At 40.3% G+C, this 21,495-nt stretch overlaps 1 protein-coding gene across 1 annotated transcript in view; it reads right to left on the reverse strand.

The window, feature by feature from the left end:
• The window catches only part of LOC136874676 (endoplasmic reticulum metallopeptidase 1), a 248,912-nt gene that overhangs the window by 20,746 nt on the left and 206,671 nt on the right, over positions 1-21,495 (reverse strand). Inside the window, exon 13 of the mRNA XM_067148313.2 lies at positions 3,957-4,132. Within this exon, the coding sequence (XP_067004414.2) occupies positions 3,957-4,132 (176 nt within the window). The remainder of the gene's footprint in view (positions 1-3,956; positions 4,133-21,495) is intronic.

Here is a 21,495-nt window from a genome sequence, read left to right on the forward strand (position 1 = left end):
GAAATGTTATGACAATGCTTCACCTTTTCAGACAAACAAGACACATCTGCACTTAGACTGTGCTTAGGAATTTTGTAATTCTTCAAAGTTTCCATCTGAGAATCCTTACTCACAATTTTGCTCCTGAATAAATTAACCAAAGGGTCCCACTGCAGCAAAATCCTATCCAAACACGTTCTTTGTGAAAACCATCGAGTAAGCACATTCTTCAGAATTTTCCTGATCTCTGTGTTGTGTAAAGTCTGAAATTCTCTGAACTTTTCTTTCCTCTTTGCACTCCTTTCCAGATAATAAAATATATCAATTATACTTTCATCTACATTTACGGGCAAGCACGCCGCACCCTTCTGTGCAGCAAGGTGACAAGAGCCCTACGATGATTATGTTACTATTTTCTCACTTCAAACATCCTGCCACACCATTCTTTAATCCTACCATTACTGGAGCATTATCAGCACCAACAGCTAGGCAGTTTTTTAATGGAATGCGGAATTCCTGAAAGTTGAGAGCAAAAGATTGGAAATGTTAGCTCCAGTAGCATCCCCTTCTAAATTAGGCACAGAGAGTAGACAACTCTGAATTTCATTGAGTTCAGGCCTAAAAAATGTTACAATAGGATATATTTTCACGTCACTTTTTGCTACCATCAGTAGCAACAGAAAATGCATTCACCTGCAAATGTGATACAATTTTTGCCCATTCTTCCATGCACATTTTCTGTAATAATAGCCGCTGTTTTCGTTCTAGCTCATGCATAATGTTTAGTGATTTCCGAATCAGGAAACATTTTGCAAAACAAAGGTCCCGCGTGGTCAGCACAATTTACAGGCAGGTTATGTCCTACGATAAATGACATAAATAAAGCCTCAACATACGTCACAGGATTTACATCTTGGTTTTTACATGAAAAGTTCAGTTTCTCGTTTCTTTCTACACACTGGACACTCTCCTTATGTTTTTTCATTTGCATATGTTTGAGTATATCGCACTTCCCACCATGCAAAACTGAAAAAAATCACACCTACATATAGTACAGAATGTGAATGTTGGTCCCTTTCTGGACTCACTGAAACACTGAAACTCTTCCCTATACAGTAAGTACTTTTAAAGACTGCATCATCATATTTCTGTTTTGACATTTTGACCAAAACAAATATTTAAGATACACAACACGAGCACTTATGCAGGTCCTGGCCTGGGTAGACATCTATGGCATGCTACTTCTGAGAGGTTAGGTTACTCGCTTGCGACTTCCACTTCCTATCATAATATGCGAGTATTTGACCAAAGAGAATGAGTATTTGAATGTATTACAGACCAAAGAGGAGCACCTGACTGGCCATCGTGCCCCATACTGCCATCTGGTTTCATTATTAGAACTACTATTGACCAGCCATACTCTGCCATATATTGATAGAACGAGGAAACGCGCGGGAGTTTAAAATACTAAAATTACTGATATTGCTCTGAAAAACGGGAGATCGGTCCCGGCGATTGGGAGTTCAGGAAGAACGATGAAAAATTGGGAGTCTGCCTCTTAAATTGGGAGACTTGGCACATCTGCATAACAGACCCAAAGAAACACCAGACTGAATACATTCACTATCCATCTTTAATTGCACTCACGGTGCGAGCTCAACCGCTGACTTAGGCGGAAGGTGGCAAGGAGCGGACCGGCTTCAACTAGACAGCACTGCCACCGACTTCGTGAAGTACAGGCCGTACTGTAGCAAGCACGGGAAAGCAATCAGCTGATCGTTAGGGGGGAAGTTTAGCACATGAATTAGTTGAGTTACATGTGAATTCTTTGCTGTTTTGTTGAAATTTTTAGCATTGGCTGCATGTTTACTCAGATATATATCGACTGAGTCATTACTGACTGCATTATTAAGTGAAAAGTACTCAGTGAAGAAAACTTAGTCGAGGGTATATTATATTAATGTGAGGCTATAGGTTAAGAAAATCGCTCTGAAGTGTTTAAATTTTGTAGTTTAAATCTGTAATGTTATATCCATAGTGTAAAATGAACTGAGTTAGTGCATTTAGAGTTTTATTATCAAGCACGATGTGTATATAATTGAATTACGGTCATCAGTGAGAAAAATCACCATGCTAAGAGTTGCTGCAAAGCCAAATTATAAACAAGGAGAGTTCACTCCAGTATTTGTTTCCTTCTGATGAAGAATGAGTTAGGTTATCGAAGAACGCTATTCCTAGGGAGAAATGAATAGTCAATCACCACACAGTTGTAGGTATCAACCACTTTCCTGAAGACTAAATCCTCATCCAAATGGCAAGTTAAAATTTCTTATTATGTCAAAACATGGGTAACATTAGATATATTTTTATATAAGCAGACTTACGGCTTATTTGAATTCGGTGTATTTGGAAATTCAAGTCCAATTTATGCATTTTACCATTTTAGATAGAAATGTATTGTGAAGTACTGGTAACACTGCTGAGTTTTCCCCATCAAATTTCATATCATAGGCAATAGAACAGGGTTATTCCATGAAAACTGAATATGAAAATAATTGTATAGACACTATTTGCCGATAACTGAATTTCATGACAGTGACAGTAAATGTTTTGTTACTGTTGGAGGTTAGCTTACTCGTAATCTTTCTTGTAGGTACTGAATTGGTGGTACAGAGATAATTTACATTTGTAGTATATTGTATTGGTAACTGGTTGCTTGTTTTCTATCAGTGTGTATGATGTGAATGTTCCAGTTGACTAGAAAATGGATAGAAATCGCAAGAATATGTCACAAAGTGTTAGCCTGTACTCACGGAAACAAGCGGACATACGCGAGAAATAGAACATTACGGGGAAGGATATGCATTGTATGTCAGAACTAACAAATATTGATGAATAGTTTTTAAGGTGGTAACAGTTTCTGAAGTAATTTAAACGAGTGCGTTATTCAAGCAGAGCGGATGTGTATCGCCTCCAAGTCTCACCCAAAGCGTGACGTCAGAGCTACAGTACGGCCTGTATATCACGAAGGCAGTGGCACTGCACAATTAGTGTTGCCAATCCGTGCTCAGAGGTAAGCGACTCTTGATTATCTATCGCTTTGCCGTTCCCATATCTGACGATAGTGCAGTTTTCCTCACCTGCCTAATTTGGTGGTTGTCACTTTAAACAAGTACAAGAATCGTGGATAACTTGTGTTAGAACTTATAAGGAGAGGAGCCATTTCAGAGATCATAAAGTGAAGAAGGGATTAGAAATTATATGAGAGCCAAATGTAGTTAACAGGAAGTGTACATTAAGAGACAATGCAAGGAAATAGAAAAAAGGATAGGGAAAGAACATAAAAACATCCATGAACTGATTAAGAAACAGTTCAAAACATTACCTCAGTGGAATTTGTGTCGAAGCCCAGTCCAGATTTTTTTGTCATCTCAGAAGTTAAGTAAACTTGTGTCTTTACATCCTTGTATTCCCCGAAGTGGAGCAGCTCTTTTCAGACATACCACTAATGGAGGTGAGCTGTATGTATCTTTTTAACTACATACCAGCCCTCCTGCCAATCCTAAAGCTCTGGCAGTACTAAGAATTGAACTGAGGTCTCCAAGGAAACCTCATCAAGCGCGAACTGTTACATTGTGGAGGTAAACCGAGTTTCTCACAAGGATCCACAGAGAACAGCCAGAGTGTAGTTGGAGAAACAGATCGAAGAAAAGTGACCACAAGGTTGGCGGAGGAAGAGATGGCTCAATCATATAAATCATATAAAACAAAGATAAAGAAGTATCAAAGTTTAAAGGTCATCAAATTGAGGAGGAATGCAGTTGTATATCTAGGCTATGTGATTTTTATTATCCCTTTATGAGGAAAATCTTTCCACTAACCAGATAAAATTTAAATACATGCAACAACATAACTAAGTCATCCTTGTACGGGTCTCAATCATCAGACTTTGGAATTACAGTAATATTCATACATACCTTTAAATCAATCCAGAAAACCCAAGGCTTTGGATCTGATGCACATGAATAATATATAAAATACGTATCACGCCCATTCCACTTAGGGCCTTGTAATGGATCCCCAGGAACCAGACTCCAACCGATCAGAGTGACTCCAGAATAAGGAGAGATCATAACACCAATATGATCTGGACCTAAGGAAACAAGTAGAAACATCAACACAAAAAGAAGAGAGGGAACTATATTCTATCATAAAAATCTCCAACAGTTGAATTTCAGTTTTAATAGTCAATCCATTGCAAAGGGGGTCATCGACTTACAAACTGAGTGTGTTATGTGATAGTTAACTAAGGGACATTAAAAAAAAAAAATTAAGTGAAGCATGCTATGTGACTGAAGTATACATTCCTTGTGAGCTGCTATAAAGAGGTAAGTCAAATCAATATTGATGCGGCTACCATGGTATTGCTAACTACAGGTTGGTAATACTGTGTTCAAGGAAAGTGAACTACATTGGCAGGAACAGCCTTCCATCAAAGCTATAATGCCATGTTCTGGATGTAGTAGTGACCAAGAGAGCTGTAACCCAACGGATTTGTTATATTCTGATGAAGACATACCAACCTTCATCAGAAATATTAAATTTATAAAGAATCACCGGCACATTCCAAGAAATTAAACCCAGTAGAGGTTATGTAAAATATCCTATTTAAAACTAGGCAGAGTGAACTATGTGACTCGCGCCTTCTTTAATTTCTCGCATGAGACTGCCATATCTTAGCAGCGATGTGAACTGTTTGTAGCCTTCATTAAAAATCAATCTGCCTAGGAGACTCAGACCCACTCTTCCCATTGTTCACTGTGGCAGAATATACTGTAATAATGATGCTGATGATATTAACTCAACAGCTGCACTTTTCCTATCAGCTTCTGAGTTAGACAAATTAATGGTTTACCTCCATCAAAGAAGAGACAAAGCCAAGCCAGAGGAATGGAAAAAGAATGTACATAAAAACAGGAGACATTCAATCAAGTCGTACAAAAATGTCCGTTGTGTCAAAAAGCCATGGAAAATGTTTTCTGAATTATCCGACTGCAACAGCACACACAGCTGAAAATCTTTAAACTGGGTATGGAAATATGTTTAATGTGTGAAGTATTACTTATTATTGTTTTAAAAGACTGATTATTACTGGAGCTACTTGAAGTGTAGGGTTTGTATACAGTTTGATTTAAGCTTTAAAGGGTCTGCAAGGATGTTGAAGGCATTCAAATACCTTTTGCGCTAGGAATAGGGTTAAATCAGTAATAACCACCATTACCACGTAATTACTATCACAACAAAAACATGACGAGATATAAAAATATTACCGTCTGAAGATAAAGACGTTTTTTTTGTGTCTCTCTTGTGTTCGCTTTAACTCCCTTTTGGGGCGAATACGCTACCAACCTTCTCACCTAAGGGTCTCACCTCTAGGTGCGTAAGGTTATAAGCCCATCGTCCGAAAGGGTTGTTCGGGTGGTCTTGAGGACGGTGTAATGTGCTGATCATTCACAAGCATGTGTCGCACTCGTTCGATGTTATCTGGAGATGTGCTTGTGGTTGGTCGACCCAAACACGCCTCGTCCTCAACACCTTCCTTTCAATCTCAAAAGTGTTTAAACCAGTCAAAAATGCACTTTTTACTTACTGCTTGAGTATGATAAACTAGCACTAACATTGCGTGTGTTTCCATTGCCGTTTTGCCTAGGTGGAAGCAAAACTTTACGTTAACGCGTTGCTCCATTTTGCACTCCATTATGCAATGACATGAGTCCTCACACTGACTCTGTGCCTCGATTCTGCTACAGGTGGTGCGTGACGCAACAGATGAGTGGCCACACTTTCTGGTGTGAAATAACAAATATTTCATTCATATCAATAAAATTAAAACTTTATTAGTTTTCAGAAACTGCAAAAAAGAGTTCTAATCTATTACAATTACATTTTGGGAGATACCATGTTTAATTATTAATACAGGTGATGTTTTGGACAGGATGCTGGTGGATACACGATTCTGTCTTTATGATCTAAAGTTGCTATAGCTGGTTGTATGTTGAAAGCAGTGAAAGAATGTATGATTTTTCTATGGCACTATTTTTAAACTATCTTCTTCTCATACGCTGCAGTGATTTTTGAGAATTTTCAATCAGAACCATATTCCACAACATTATTGAAGAAACTGAATAGAGAGCAGCTACTTACTCAGTAGTAATGTAATTAATATACACAAAAACAAAAGAACCCACCACATTCACTCAAAATTTCAATATAAACTTTTTTGGTGAAGTAGAGGAATGATTTATTCTGCATGTACCCAGAACAACATTCATTAACAGCAAACCCCCAGCAAATCATCTTCCATTTAGCGTAACCATAACTGTACTTTACCATCATCATAAATCAGCTTGTTTCCCCACAATGGCTGACCACCAAATTACAGTATGTAGCAAAAAGAGTACCGAAATTACAAACATGCTCTGAACCTCAAGATAAGTCATTATAACATGCAAGGTGACTATGGCAACATGTATGTAACTGCGTCAGTACAGCATATTTTAAAAATGTGTGCTCTGATGTCTCATGCACAGATTGCCTAACGTATTGATGAACACAGGTTGCTGTAGGGACACAAGAAATGACCATCTCCTATCATAATTCAAGGCATGCTGAAAGAATCCATTTTCCGGACAGGTAACCCGAACCTCTGCGCACCCAGTAATCTTAAGAGCATTTAGATAACTAGCTGTTACCCACGGCTTCGCATGCGAGGATTTCGTAAGTTGATAAAAATTAACTGTTCCTCGGTACTGCACTAAGACACTATCTGAAAATCCCTAAAGTATAAAAACTCGCTGAAAAATTGCATTTCATCTACGGCAGAACCTATTTGTAAACCACGTTTGTGGCATTGCCTTTTGGGGCTAAGATGACCAAGCTACTGGCAGAGCTAAATCTGGAACATGCGACATGGAACTCTACATGTGAGAAACAGTCAAAAAAGGGGTTTCTTTATTTCTAAAGGAGATTACAAATACCAATTTTCACGCCTGGAATATGTTAAGTTGCGGTTTCGATTCCGGGCTGGGTCGGATATTTTAATCACGTGTGATTAATTCTTCTGGCTCGAGGACAGGTTGTTTGTGTTTGTCCCAACACACTCTTCATATTCACTCAACACACCACATTACCAACCACAACAGGAATACGCAATAGTAATTACATTCCTACACACAGGGTTGGTGCCAGGAAGAGCATCCAATCGTAAAACAGCGTCAGATCCACACATGCGACACAGTTCACACCCACAACCCTACAGGTGTGGGAAAACTGGCAGAAGAGAAGAAGATACTCATTTTAAAAATCGCTCGCTTTTTAAAAAGTTTTCACCCCCTTAAGTGGATTTTCCAGAAAAAGTCCGTTCATTTATTTTGAAAAGAGATTCCAAGTATGGCCTACCAATTTTAACGTCTGTAACATCTTCCGTTTCTGAGAAATATGTATCCTCATATGAAGAATTCAACTCCTTCCTCACTTCTATTCAACCGACACCCCTTAAGTGGATTTTCTGAAAACAAAAAAATTGTGTTCTTTTATTTTAAAGGAGTTTCCAAAAACCAAATTTTATGTCTGTAACATGTTAGGTTTTTGTGATATATTGTAGATAATCTCGCTGCTGTAAGCATACTGGATCTGATGTTGCCATGCTTACGGCAGTTCATTTCTTTATCCGATTCCTAGAGCAGGGGTAGTGTGGTGCCAATATCTCAGCAATAACAGTTGGTTTTAAGGAATTAAAACATGGTTTTTGGGCCCATATGGCTTACCGAGTTATGTTCTTTTCGTCAAGGGGCTTAAAATGAGCTTTGTCTCGTCCTTGTACGACAAATTCGACATTTTGCCTATATTAGCCTAGTATTTTTATATCTCCCCATGTCGTCGTTGTCGTCCCCCCTTCCCCTCGAACTGTTTTGAAAATAAAATATAGCCTATAGCACTCAGGGATAATGTATCTTTCTATTAGTGAAATTATTTTTAGAATCGGTCCAGTGGTTCCTGAGATTGGCCGTTGCATATAAACAAACCTTATCTCTTTATATATCAGTATAGATAAAATGGTGTCTAAAATCAGAATTATTTCATCCAAATATAGCAAAACTGAGGCACATGCAGATGTGTTGTTCTACCGTTTGTCAAGTTTGTGCTGTGAAGTAAAAAAAGACCTGGATTTTATCAGCATTTGAGAAAAACATCTTCGGAGACTTCCACAATGCTAACAGCATAGTACAGTGACACTGCTGTTCCAAGTGGCATTGGTATTTAATAGGGCCAAGGTTTCACTTGATACATAGAGTATTGTCCATTTGGAATTCATTCCTAAGAGCAAATCAGTAAACATAGAGCCATATTTGGATATTTGACATTTTTTGCATAAACCCATCTATTGAAAGCAGCCTGAGATGTGGCAAAGTGAAGAATGGTACCTTTTGTAACATGTGGTGTGGGTGTGTTAAATTCAATTTATTCAATTTTAAATCAAATTTTGTTTGATCATTGGCACTTGCTGGACACCCAGTAGCACACCTGCCATTTCGCTGTGACTTGCTTAGCTTGCATATGACTGCAAGCTTCTAGAACTTGCCTAAGACGAGATGACCAGCGTAATTTGTAATGTTTAAAGTGACTGGTCGAGACTATCGATAGGGTAAACTCCTGATTGTTCACTGGTCCTTTTCCTGCCGTGCTGTTTTTCAGTCCCCCACCTTGGATGAGCTACCTTCTGGAAAAGTATTGCAGCGTGGATTCATTCCGACTTCGGGATTGTGTAAAGCGGATGTGCTGTCTAAGAGCTCAGTGCTCATGAGAGGCTCTAGCTTCTCTTGGGGCAAGCAAGCACCTCATTACTTTTTTGATGCAACTTCAATTAACTTTCAATTTCATACCGGACTCAAGAGTTTATCCATCAATTTTACCAGCCTAAAAGTTGTACAGACATTTCATAATGGGGTAATTTGTCAATTACTGCCATTCTTATGCTGTGTTGGGGCTTTTTTTTTTTTTTTTTAACAACAGCTTTGTAACCTAGTCTTATTAAATTCAACAAGCTTCCTCCTGTAAGTCTGCATTACTGTAAATATGTTCCTACATCTCATTCACGAAGTGATTATCCGTCACAATTATGAATGCTTTAGTTCGATGTTACGTTTGACTAATACTTTGCTCTCTAGCATAAATTACCTTTTAATACTATTTAATCTTGTAACTTCAACACAGAATACGAATAGCCCGCTGCAATATAGACGTTAAACATCTAAGTAGGGTTTCAGGTTATGAGCAATGACCCATATGGCTTTATTCTTTTTAAACGTAAGCTGATATTAACCTATTTACTTTTATCACAGATATTTTCATTTAAGAAATATTTTCATTTTATATTTAAGAAATTGTGTTACGAGAAACTTCTATTACGCTCTCTCACAAGACTAACAGACACTTGAAGTGCGCCTGCGCTGTGAGTGAGTTTCTACATTGGTTGTTCCCCCTCCTGTCCCTTCCCCTTCCCTTCTCAAACGTAGTCTTGGTGGCTGGTTGCATCCAGCGTTAGATTCTCACTAATTATTTGTCGCTCTCTTGAGCAACTACTGGGAGGTTCCTTTCGAACCCAGGGCTTCTGGGCTGCGAACATCGGAGCGTAAGTCGTGAGTGAATGTTGTATGTGTGTGTATTGAGTGAAAGGTTAATGCTTGTGGCCGCGAATGGGTGTGTGTAAGTGGATTTGAGTTGTGCTTCTGTGTGTGGTGTGCTGTGCTGTTTGGATGGGCCGGGTTCGTAGTCCAGGGGCCTATGGCCAGTTGAAGGCCGTTTCTTTTCTTTAATGTTAACTACTTGTCTCTATTATATTTTCTGGGGATAACAGATCTCCTGTTCTGTCTTATACGTAAGAGGCCAATAGAAGTTTATTGGTTTACCTTTAAGGAGTGTTTCAGCTATAATGTTATACATAATGTTGTACATATGTTGTTGTCAGTGAATAAAAGACAAATGGATTTACAGATGGAAAGCTCCCTCACCTCGGTCCACCTAGCTTCCTCTCTGGGAATGTTCCTATATTCCTAGGCCCTAATGTTAGCACCTTCTCAGGTGGTAGCGTCCTCGCGTGGTTTCCATCAGTAAATTCAGTCTTGTCTATTATTCTTTCGTATTTAAAGGAGCAATTATGACTGATACTAGTAAAGATGCACTAGGGTCAATGGGACCCGTTAATGAGGATAAGATACGCGACTGTTTCGGTCTCGAATTGCTACGAACCGAGGAGCTGGGATATGAGTTGTGTATTAGGGGCGTTTCTCCTGCCGGTACATTAGACGATAATATTAGACTTCTTCGTTCCTCGTTACGTAACCCTGTTAGTTTATCGAGCTGTCAACCTTCCATTCTTCTTGAGAGTGCGTTAGGTCGTATCGGGGTTTCGCTGTCTCAAATAGAGTCCACGTTAGACGAGTTTAGTCAAGGTCAAAGTGATGTCACACGAAAGCAGATTCGTCGTATTAAAGCTCGCCTGCTTCATTACAGGAACCGTGTGTCTGATCTCCAGGCATTATTTGGTGATAGTATGGGCGATGATGTGAAAACTTTATTAGTTTTGTGGTCGAATAAAATTGAGACTCTTCAGGGGATGGGAGATAGCTTGTTTTCTGTCTCCGTTGAAAATAAGCCTGCTGATGTTGCTGAATTTACTGAACAGGGACTTTCACAACCACCGGCTGGTCACCCCATTTCATCCGGCAATGATTCATGTGAGACAAAGAATATTTCTTCAGTCGTTAATTTTGCAAAGCTACCACATCCGCTGCAATTACTTATTAAAGGGATGAAGTCTTATTCTATTGACTCTATCGAACAAGTTATTGAGTTCCTGCGCACTCTAATTGAATTTCTCGAACATAGTGCTGTATATGGTGTCAAAGATGATCTGATATTTCAAATAATTTATCCGCATGCTTCTGGAAACTTAGCCAGTCGCATAGCTGTGGCTATGTCTGAACGTGATTCTCTTGGGGATTTCCACGCGAAACTGTTACGTGAATGTATTCCTACCAGAGCACTATCTTCTCTAGTGCAGCGACATTTTTTTCGAGTACAACGAAGTAATCAATCACTCTCAGAGTACGTTCGGGACATTAAAATGTTTTCGAGAGTTTTCCGCTTGAAATATTCGGAAGGTGAGATTGTGAGTTCTATTGTTGAAGGTCTGACGCCTGAGTATAGGTCTTACTTGTCATTTTCATCAAGGCCTAATTCTTTCCTTGAGCTACAAAACGCTTGTGTTGCGGCAGAAGGAGTGAAATATGCGGACTCACTCCGTAATATCGATAGACCGTCGTCTAGTAGCGCTTCTGTCCCCGTTTCGCCTTCTGTAGACAAAACACGACGTTGTTTTCTGTGTAAATCGACTGATCATCTACGAAATGCTTGCCCTCGGCGGCAGTTTTCTAAACCTAGCAGTAGTGACTCCGGTTCTCAGCCCGTAGAACGTAAGTGTTACGAGTGTGGGTCTAACACACATGTACGTCCTAATTGTCCTGTACTTCAACGAAATCGTACCCAATCATCTACAGGTGATCGCGCCAACAGAAGTTGACTAGAAAAGCTATCATGTAACAGAGTAGCAGAAGGAGTGCTGGACGCACTCAACGGTCCTTCGCCGATGTTCATTCCTGAAACTGAAGGTTGTTCTGATCTTTCAAGTTTGTTTGAAAGCCGTTTGTTTGGGTCTCCTAGTAATTTGCGAGATTGGACTCGAGTAAAGGCCATTCATCGACCTCAACTGCCCTATTTGAATGTTAAACTAAACAAGGTACCCATGTCTGCCCTAGTTGATTCTGGGAGCGTAGTGTCCTTGATTGATAAGGAACTTTATGAACTGTTAAAGAGCTCCAATAAGTTTAATAAACTAGAACCTGTGTCTTCTACGTGACGGCGAATGGCAGTAAGCTAGGTATTCTTGGCAGATTTAAGGTTTCTGTAAGAATAGCTTCCTTTTCTTGGAAATTCAGCTTCGTGGTTGTGAACGAATTATCCTGTGCAGTCATTCTGGGAGCCGATTTCATTACACATTCTGGGCTCATTCTTAATTTGTCTGCAGGATCTATTCATTTTCAGTTTCAGCCCAAGGTATTGATCCCTGTGTTTCATCAATATCCTTTGAATGGAAATGTCAAGTCGAATGAGACTAAGTTGACGTCTGTTGATGTTGCCCTACCTGATGTGTCTCATCTGACGTCTGAGCAAGCAGGGTGTATTCAGAGTTTGTGTGAGGAATTTTCCGATGTCCTTACGGATAAACTAGGGCTAACAAACGTCCTCGAGTACAAGATCGAACTTACCAATCACACCCCTGTTAAATCACCACCGTATCGTTTAGCACCGCCCAAAATGAAAGTCCTCAAGGAGCAAATCCAAGCTATGTTAGATCAAGGTATCATTCGGAGGTCTACGTCTGCCTACTCGTCACCGGTATTTCTGGTTCCTAAACCACAAGGTGGGTTGCGTCCTGTAATTGACTATAGGGTACTGAACAGGAATATTGCTATTGAATCTGTCCCATTGCCTGATTTACAATCGTGTTTTGCTTGGTTCAGTAAGGCTACGGTCTTCACTTCCTTAGATCTGAATCAGGCATATTTTCAAATTCCCCTGGCAGAGGAATCTAAGCATTTAACAGCTTTTGCTACAGACTGGAACCTTTTCGAATTCCAGAGAATCCCGTTCGTATTGGCCACGGGTGCTTCTGTTTTGTCTCGTTTGTTAGACACAGTTCTTTCTGACATCAAATTCAAGTTCGTTATAAATTATTTAGATGATCTGATTATTTTCAGTGAGGATTTTGATCAACATGTCCATCATCTGCGGGAAGTTTTTAGCCGTCTTCAGAAGGCAGGTTTAACTGTCAAACCTACCAAGGTCTCGTTCGCCAGGCCACAGATTTCGTTCTTGGGACATATTGTGTCATCTAGTGGAGTAATTATTGATCCTGATCGCACCAAATCGATAAGCGAGTTCCCTCCGCCTCGTAACGTGAAAGCCGTTGCCCGTTTCATTGGCATGTGTAATTTCTTTAGGAAGTTCGTGCCCAATTTCGCTCAGAGGGCTATTCCATTGAACTATCTTCGGAAGAAAGGAGTAAAGTTTGTTTGGGGATCGGAACAGCAAGTTGCTTTTGAGGATTTAAAATCTGCTATTGCTAACCCTCCTGTTTTAACTATGCCGGATTTCTCCAAGCGATTTATTGTTCAGACGGATGCTTCTGGGAGCGCTATTGCTGGAGTTCTTCTCCAAGACACTGAGCTAGGGCGCCGTCCGGTTGCTTATGCGTCCAGAACGTTAACCTCTGTGGAAGTAAAATTCTCTGTGTACGAGCTCGAAGCGCTCGCTGTCTTGTTTGCTTTGGAAAAATTCCGTTTTTACATTGAGCACTCTGAGTTCGACCTTGAGACGGACAATCAGGCTCTCTCTTGGGTTTTACGGAAGCCTCGTTCGACTGGTAGACTCGCTCGCTGGGCCGTCCGTATTTCCGTTTTTAAGTTCTCTGTGAAGCATATTAAGGGCTCCGAGAATGTTGTTGCTGACGCATTGAGTCTTATGTTTTACCCTGGTACTGATGATCTGGTAGAAGAAGAAAAGGTTGAGATAGCTAATTCTGTTCTTCTAGAAATTCCCGAATTGTTTCAGGGATTGCATGAGCATCAAGGAAAAGATGAAACTCTCGCTGGCATTATCCGGAGAATTTCTGAGGGAGAAGAAGTCAAGCCATACGTCATCAAGGATGGTGTGCTGCTTTGTGTTTCTCGTCATGATCGTAAGTTGAAAGTCGTTCTTCCTTCTGCCATGGTCCCTATGATTTTCAAATATTTCCACGTTTCCCCTTTAGGTGGTCATCTTGGGATCTTCAAAACTCGAGCAAAGATTAGACATCATTTTATGTGGAAGGGTATGGATGGAGATATTCGTAAGTACATTCGATCTTGTACTGTCTGTTCCTTAAGTAAGCCAGCTCAGAATATCCGATTAGGTTTCCTTGCCTCTGAACAAGCTAATCGCCCTATGGAGAAGCTGTTTGTAGACCATTTAGGACCTTTCCCGCGTTCCCGGTCTGGCCATAGATATGTGCTACTTTGTGTTGATGCATTTTCCCGTTTCGTTTGGTTATTTCCCACGCGTGATGCCACAACCAAAAGTACTGTCTTATGTTTGAAACAGATTTTTGGAACGTTTGGTCCTTGCCAGTATCTAGTGTCGGACAATGCTTCAGTGTTCACTTCTCATGCATTTAAGAAGTTCTGTTTTGGGTTAGGGATAGACCATATTACGACTTCTCCCCACTACCCAAATCCTTCATATGCGGAACGTTTTAACCGTAACTTGAGATCAGCCTTGATTGCCTATCACTCCAATGATCACTCTCGTTGGGACTCTAATTTGGAATGGTTGTCTTTGGCTTTCAACTCGGCTAAGCATGAATCGCATGGGCAAACTCCTATCAAACTCATGTTTGCGTTCTCTCCTAATTCTCCATTAGCCAATCTCTGGTCGATTAATGATCTTTTGCCGGAGGTTATTGAACCCTCCTCCATCCGTGAGACTTGGACTAGAGCCCGTCGTAATCTCCTTGCTTCTCACGCTCGTGTGGAACGTTATAATAAGGGTCGCAAACTGGTAATTTCAAGGTTGGAGATTCTGTCTTTATTAGGAATTATCCTGTGAGTTCTAAGGCCAATCGTCAGGCTGCTAAGCTAGCTCCACGATATCGAGGTCCATGGGAAATTGCGAAGTATTTGACGCCCGTCACTCTTTTGGTTCGGGATAATTCAAACGGGAAATTGACCCGTGTACATCTTTCTCAGGTAAAGGCCACTTAATGCTTTATTAAGAGAATGTCTTGGTAACTGCTGTTTTCGCCAAGTTTCGGTAATATACTATTGGTCTCTTGGTAATGTCTAAAGTTATGAGGCGTTCTGCCTTTAAATATTGTAACTTATTCAGAAGCTGATGACCGAGATAGTAAATGTTTGGACCGCTGACATACAGGTCAATAATGGGATATGTATTATTCTATTTCCGTAAATTTATGCCTGAAGCTATGATTTGTCAGGTCACATTTTGTATATTGTAAAGTATTTCCAGATTACTTACTTTTGTAAGTTCTGTATATATATTTCTTAGTTTGACATGTCAATTCTTTGTTTTGAGGCCTCGTATTGGATTAAGTATATCTGTGTGTGTAATGTGCTGTCGTTCATTAGTTTACTACGTTTGAGAAGTATTCCTTGTTCCCCAATCCTTTTGCCTCATTTTGGTGCCGCCTTTCTGCTGTGTTTGATTTATGTCGCAGGAATTTCCCTGGGAGCCAGTGTGGTGTTAACAAGACTTTGGAGAATCCTGAAAGCCGATCCTAATGGTTTGAGATGGCCAGTCGATCCACTAGGAGAAGTTTGCAGCCTCCCGCTTTGGTGCTTGGTGCTGTGCTACATGATGTGGGGACAGCATTGCTCTATTTCTGTAACCCGCTGCCTCATCGAGGATATGCTGTGTGGTGTTCTGAGAGACTGCTTGTCACCACTTCGATCTAGTCAGCTGTCCAGTTGGTGGAGGCTTTAGTCTCCTTTGTGCAGTATGTGATGCCCACTCTGTTTACCTGCTATGAACTCGTATCGACGGTCGGCACACTTGGGGAGTATGTGTGTCGCGTGCTGGAAAAACCGGTTGGGTAAGTGACCTCGTCAGCTCCCTCCCAGAAGTCTCGCTACGTGTATATCGACAGCTACTGTGTGAAGTGTTTTCTTTGCTATTCACTGCTACGCCTGTGTGTGTATTGCATCCCCAATGGACTAATAAAAACATCTGAAGTGTGTTGTATGGGCTTGGCCCAGTTTCAGGCGGGGAGGATATCACAGATATTTTCATTTAAGAAATATTTTCATTTTATATTTAAGAAATTGTGTTACGAGAAACTTCTATTACGCTCTCTCACAAGACTAACAGACACTTGAAGTGCGCCTGCGCTGTGAGTGAGTTTCTACATTGGTTGTTCCCCCTCCTGTCCCTTCCCCTTCCCTTCTCAAACGTAGTCTTGGTGGCTGGTTGCATCCAGCGTTAGATTCTCACTAATTATTTGTCGCTCTCTTGAGCAACTACTGGGAGGTTCCTTTCGAACCCAGGGCTTCTGGGCTGCGAACATCGGAGCGTAAGTCGTGAGTGAATGTTGTATGTGTGTGTATTGAGTGAAAGGTTAATGCTTGTGGCCGCGAATGGGTGTGTGTAAGTGGATTTGAGTTGTGCTTCTGTGTGTGGTGTGCTGTGCTGTTTGGATGGGCCGGGTTCGTAGTCCAGGGGCCTATGGCCAGTTGAAGGCCGTTTCTTTTCTTTAATGTTAACTACTTGTCTCTATTATATTTTCTGGGGATAACAGATCTCCTGTTCTGTCTTATACGTAAGAGGCCAATAGAAGTTTATTGGTTTACCTTTAAAGAGTGTTTCAGCTACAATGTTATACATAATGTTGTACATATGTTGTTGTCAGTGAATAAAAGACAAATGGATTTACAGATGGAAAGCTCCCTCACCTCGGTCCACCTAGCTTCCTCTCTGGGAATGTTCCTATATTCCTAGGCCCTAATGTTAGCACCTTCTCACTTTTTCCTTTTATAACAATTTTAGGTTCTTTGCTTTGAGCAAATGGTTATTTTTTTTACAATTTTGCTTTATGTCGCACAGACACGGATAGGTCTTATGGCGATGATGAGATAGGAAAGGCTAGGAGTGGGAAGGAAGCGACTGTGGCCTCATTTGAAGTACAGCCCCAGCATTTGCCTGGTGTGAAAATGTGAAACCACAAGAAAACATCAGGTCAGCTGTTGGTGGGGTTTGAACCCACTATCTCCCTAATGCAAGCTCACATGTACGCGACCCTATCCGCACGGCCAGCTCAGTGAGCACATGGTTATATTGATTTATTATCTGTTCAACTGTAACAGCATTTTAGGTTATGTGCAATGAGCACATGGTTTTGTTCTTCAGTAGTGCAAGTTCTATTTAATCTGTTTACCTTTTTCATTGCTTTTTTAGTTACTTTTTTATTTACCGGGTTCTACTTTATTTTGAAATTATGTATATGTTAAAATGAATTGTTAGAAAAATTATATTTTCTTTAAGTTCGGTCCATAAAAGTCCTCCTTCCATTCTTCATGGGGACCCTTCTGCTTTCCGCATCCTTTAACTTTAGCTGTCGTTTGTTTTACCTGGTTTTATATGTTTTATGAGTGTTTTTAACTTGTCTAAAATTTAATAACTTTTCCATGCCTTAAATCTTGTTTATTTGGTTGTTAAGCTGTTCAAGATTACACCTTTTACATGAGAACATTGCTGCCTATCAGTCCCTACTAGTCTCATGAATTTCTTGCCAGACATGGAACATCTGCTTTAACAGTCCATCTCCTCATCAACTTGGCCCCCTGCAATATTTATCTCTTTCCAACGATGACAAAATATCTGAAAGGATATCATATCATCAGAAATTCCTCATCCTGAGGGGGTCCAGCTCTTTTTTTTTTAGGCACGCCCCCAATGGAAGAGATCATATCAACCATCCTGCAATTCTTACATCTCTGGCAGTATGGTACCGGGAATCGAATTCAGGCTCCCAAGAACAGCAGATTGTGCTAACCATTACGCTGGCGGACATTCTTAACTACAAAACACAGACATTCAGCATGACTGATGCAGGCTTGCAATGCGCAGGTCAGGCACAAAACTATTCACAATAATGTATTTTAGTGTACCATTTGCCACCGAGGTAGACACCTCATTTGCAAATAAAGAGATTTTGATTTGATTTGATTTGATAGCTGCAGTCGCTTAAGTGCGGCCAGTATCCAGTATTCGGGAGATCGTGGGTTCGAGCCCCACTGTCGGCAGCCCTGAAGATGGTTTTCCGTGGTTTCCCATTTTCACACCAGGCAAATGCTGGGACTGTACCTTAATTAAGGCCACGGCCGCTTCCTTCCCACTTCTAGCCCCTTCCTGCCTCATCGTCGCCATAAGACCTATCTGTGTCGGCGCGACGTAAAGCAAATAAATATAAAACTATTCACCTCTTTGTGCGACGTCATCACAGCAGCAGCAGGCCTACGCTATGGAGGTGGACATTTCGTAACTACGAAACACAGATGTACTGCATGACTTTGACACGTTTTCATTGCGCGGGTTGTATAGACAAAACTATTCACAATAGTGAAATCATTGTTCTTCTCTGATGACTTACTGTATGTTGGGGGATCTTGTATGCAAGATTTTTTCTTTTTTCCTTTTTTTTTTTTTTTGTCTCAAAAAGCCAGGAGGTTCTAATACATGAGGGGGTCTAATATACAAGTAAATTCGGTATATAATGATTACATGAACAGTGTGATAACCTTAAAAAACTACACTGAGGTGAGAAATAGAATGATTTACGGAACCAGAAAAGTGTACGAAGTGCAATAATCCACTATATTAAATACAACTGGATGAAAATAGAATTTTTGTATGAACTCCTACACGTGGAAGATACAGAGAGAGAGGGGGGGCTATGAAGATGGGGGATAACCCGAAAGTTGGCATTGTTTCTTCAGGTACACAGCCAGAATGCATTCAGTAACAAAAAAATTCTGAAAGAAAAAGCTGAATTATTCTACAAGCAAATTATAGAAAAGATAACTTGCATACAAGTGACGGGTGACTGGATAAGTTGAAAAATGATTTGGCCTGTTTCTTATCAATGTCGGGTGAAAAGTTATCTGAAAATCATGCTGCAGTAGACTCATTTATGGAAGAGTTCAAAGAAAAGGCAAGCACCCTAGGTCTAGTACAAGATCAGCTTTATAATGCCAATGAGAGCAGACTGAACTGGAAACTCTGCCTAAACAAAACATTCATTGACGCCACTGAAAACAGCCCACCAGGATCTAAACTGGAAAAACTGTTTTGACGTTCTTGTCCTGCTCAAATGCTTCTGGCAAACATTCAATTTTGTGGTCAGTAGCTGGCAAATCGGGGAAACCAAAGAGCATTTTAACATGGAAAAAGATGAACTCTCCGTTACTTACAAAAGTAAACAATGAACCTAGGTATATCGTGAGATTTTTGTGGACTGGTTCAAAAGAACATTTGTACCTTCAATAAAATGTTTCTCTCAGAGAAATCTTGGTCAACTGACCTTCACTTAGACATTCCATGTTATCCGACACTGGTAGACTTTATTTGAGCTTTTGGTAGAGACTAAATTCTGGGACACCCAGCGTGGAAGGTGCGGCGTTGGAACAAGCACTGATCTGACTGTTGGCAGTAGTATCGGCCTTTTTTGCTCAAGGACAGGTGCAGTGAGCCTCCAGTCATTGTTCAGTCTTGTATTTCTTGGGTGCAGATGTTATAGTTTTCACATCCTCTGCGAGTATGGCGATTAAACGGAAGAAAGTGATTGTTTCCACGGAAGACAAGTCGAATGCATTAAAGAGACTGGACAAAGGGGAAACTCTTAAAAAAGTTGCTTCAGATTATGGTGTTGGATGTGTTACAGTGGGAGAATGGAAAAAGAAAAATAAAGAAGGGAAAAATTTAAAAGCGATTCTCTACCAGAGCAACAAGTTATGCACTAATAATTAGAAAAAAACAATGAAAAAATGCGAGTACGAAAAGGTAAGTGAAGCACTATATTTTTGGTTCACGCAAAACCAGGAAAAGGGCCTGCCAATATCTAGCCCCATTCTGAAAGAAAAACACAGTGTATTTCCAGAAGGAGTTGAAGGGGAGCCTAATTTTACTGCCAGTGCTGGGTGGCTTGATCGCTATATGAAACGGTACGGCATTAGGCAGCTTAATATCTGTGGAGAAAAGCTGTCAGCTAAATCCAATGAGGTTGTGAAATTTAAAAATAAATTTTAAAAAATAATTTTTACTGAAGGATTAACCGGTGGCCAGATTTTAAATAGTGATGAAACTGGGCTCAATTTCAAGATGCTGCTGTCTAAAACTATCACAGCCCAAGTCGAGACGTCTGCACCTGGCTACAAGCGTAGTAAGGCGAGTTGCTGCTCTTGCCTGTAGTAATGTTACTGGGAACTTAAAAGCAAAATTACTTACGACCAATTAAGCAAAGAAGCCTCCTAGAGCATTTAAAAACATTTCTGTTAATGCTTTACCAGTCCATTACATGAATCAGAAGGCTGCCTGGATGTCTGCTGACATCTTTAAAGACTAGTTTGGTTTTCTCTTTTTTTTCTTCCCCCCCACACAGTTTGTTCCAGATGTAGAAACATTTCTAGCTTCAAATGGTCTCCTCAGAAAAGCTATTCTTCTACTAGACAATGCTCCATCATACCCGAATGAAAATTAACTTTGAAGTGGTGTCATCAGAGTCACGTTCCTCCCTCCTAACGTGACACTGCCAGCCAATAGACCAAGGTGTGCTGGAAACATTGAAGAGAAACTATCGGCAGCAACTACTTTCATCCCTGATAGAGGGAATGGACAATGGTAAAAACACGATAGAAAAGTTAAAACAAATCAACATGAAAGACGTAGCGTCCTGGATAGCGTAGGCTTGGGAAGAGGACAGAACAATGACATTAGCAAAGTCTTGGAACATGTTGTTTAGTGCAGCTGAACATCAAGAGGAGGTGGTACAAGAAGACATGGATGACACGGTTCCCTTACTGAATTGCATTTCTGACTGTGAGGATGCTACAACTCAAGATGTGAATAAGTAGTGTGCACAAAATCAGCTGTTTGAACTAACTGACCCTGATATTGATTTTGTGAATGAAAATGAGGATGATGATGATGATGATGAACGAGGTATTGCAGAATAAAAGGAGAAAACTATGACTCACAGTGAAGCATTAAGTGCATTGGATATGGTATTTATCTATGTGGAGCAACAGCCTGAATCAAGCGTAACAGAGATGTTTATTTTTCGCCAATGGGGAGATCTCGCAACAAGAAAGCGTGAATCAGCAGGCATGGAGACATTGTTGACAAGTATTTTGTCTACCTATTTTAGTTCATTTTCAAAGTTATTCTGTATTATCCGACATTTGCAGTGTTCCAATGTACTCCAGGTCCCGTTTAGGTCAGATAATTGAGACTCTACTGTATATGCCTGATAAAGGTCTTTTAATTCTAGACAACTGTGTGACACATCATTCAACTGAAGACATTGCAAGGAGAAAACACCAGATGGTTTTATTTAGGCCATGTTCCTGCCACTGAACATTACACTGTTACAAAAGCCCATACACCATAAAGTAATGAAAGCAGAGAAATCAAACTACAAAAGAAAAGCAACTTCTGGTTGACTTTTGTGAGTCAACCTGGTGACACAGAGGTTTGTCTGAAACAATGTAATGTAAAGAGATGCTGTTTATACTGTAGCTAATGCCTGGAAAAATGTGTGTCCAGCCATGATCATTCATTCCTGGCAAAAAC

This window comes from Anabrus simplex, chromosome 5, assembly GCF_040414725.1.
Source record: "Anabrus simplex isolate iqAnaSimp1 chromosome 5, ASM4041472v1, whole genome shotgun sequence".
In the NCBI taxonomy this organism is placed as follows: Eukaryota; Metazoa; Arthropoda; class Insecta; order Orthoptera; family Tettigoniidae; genus Anabrus; species Anabrus simplex.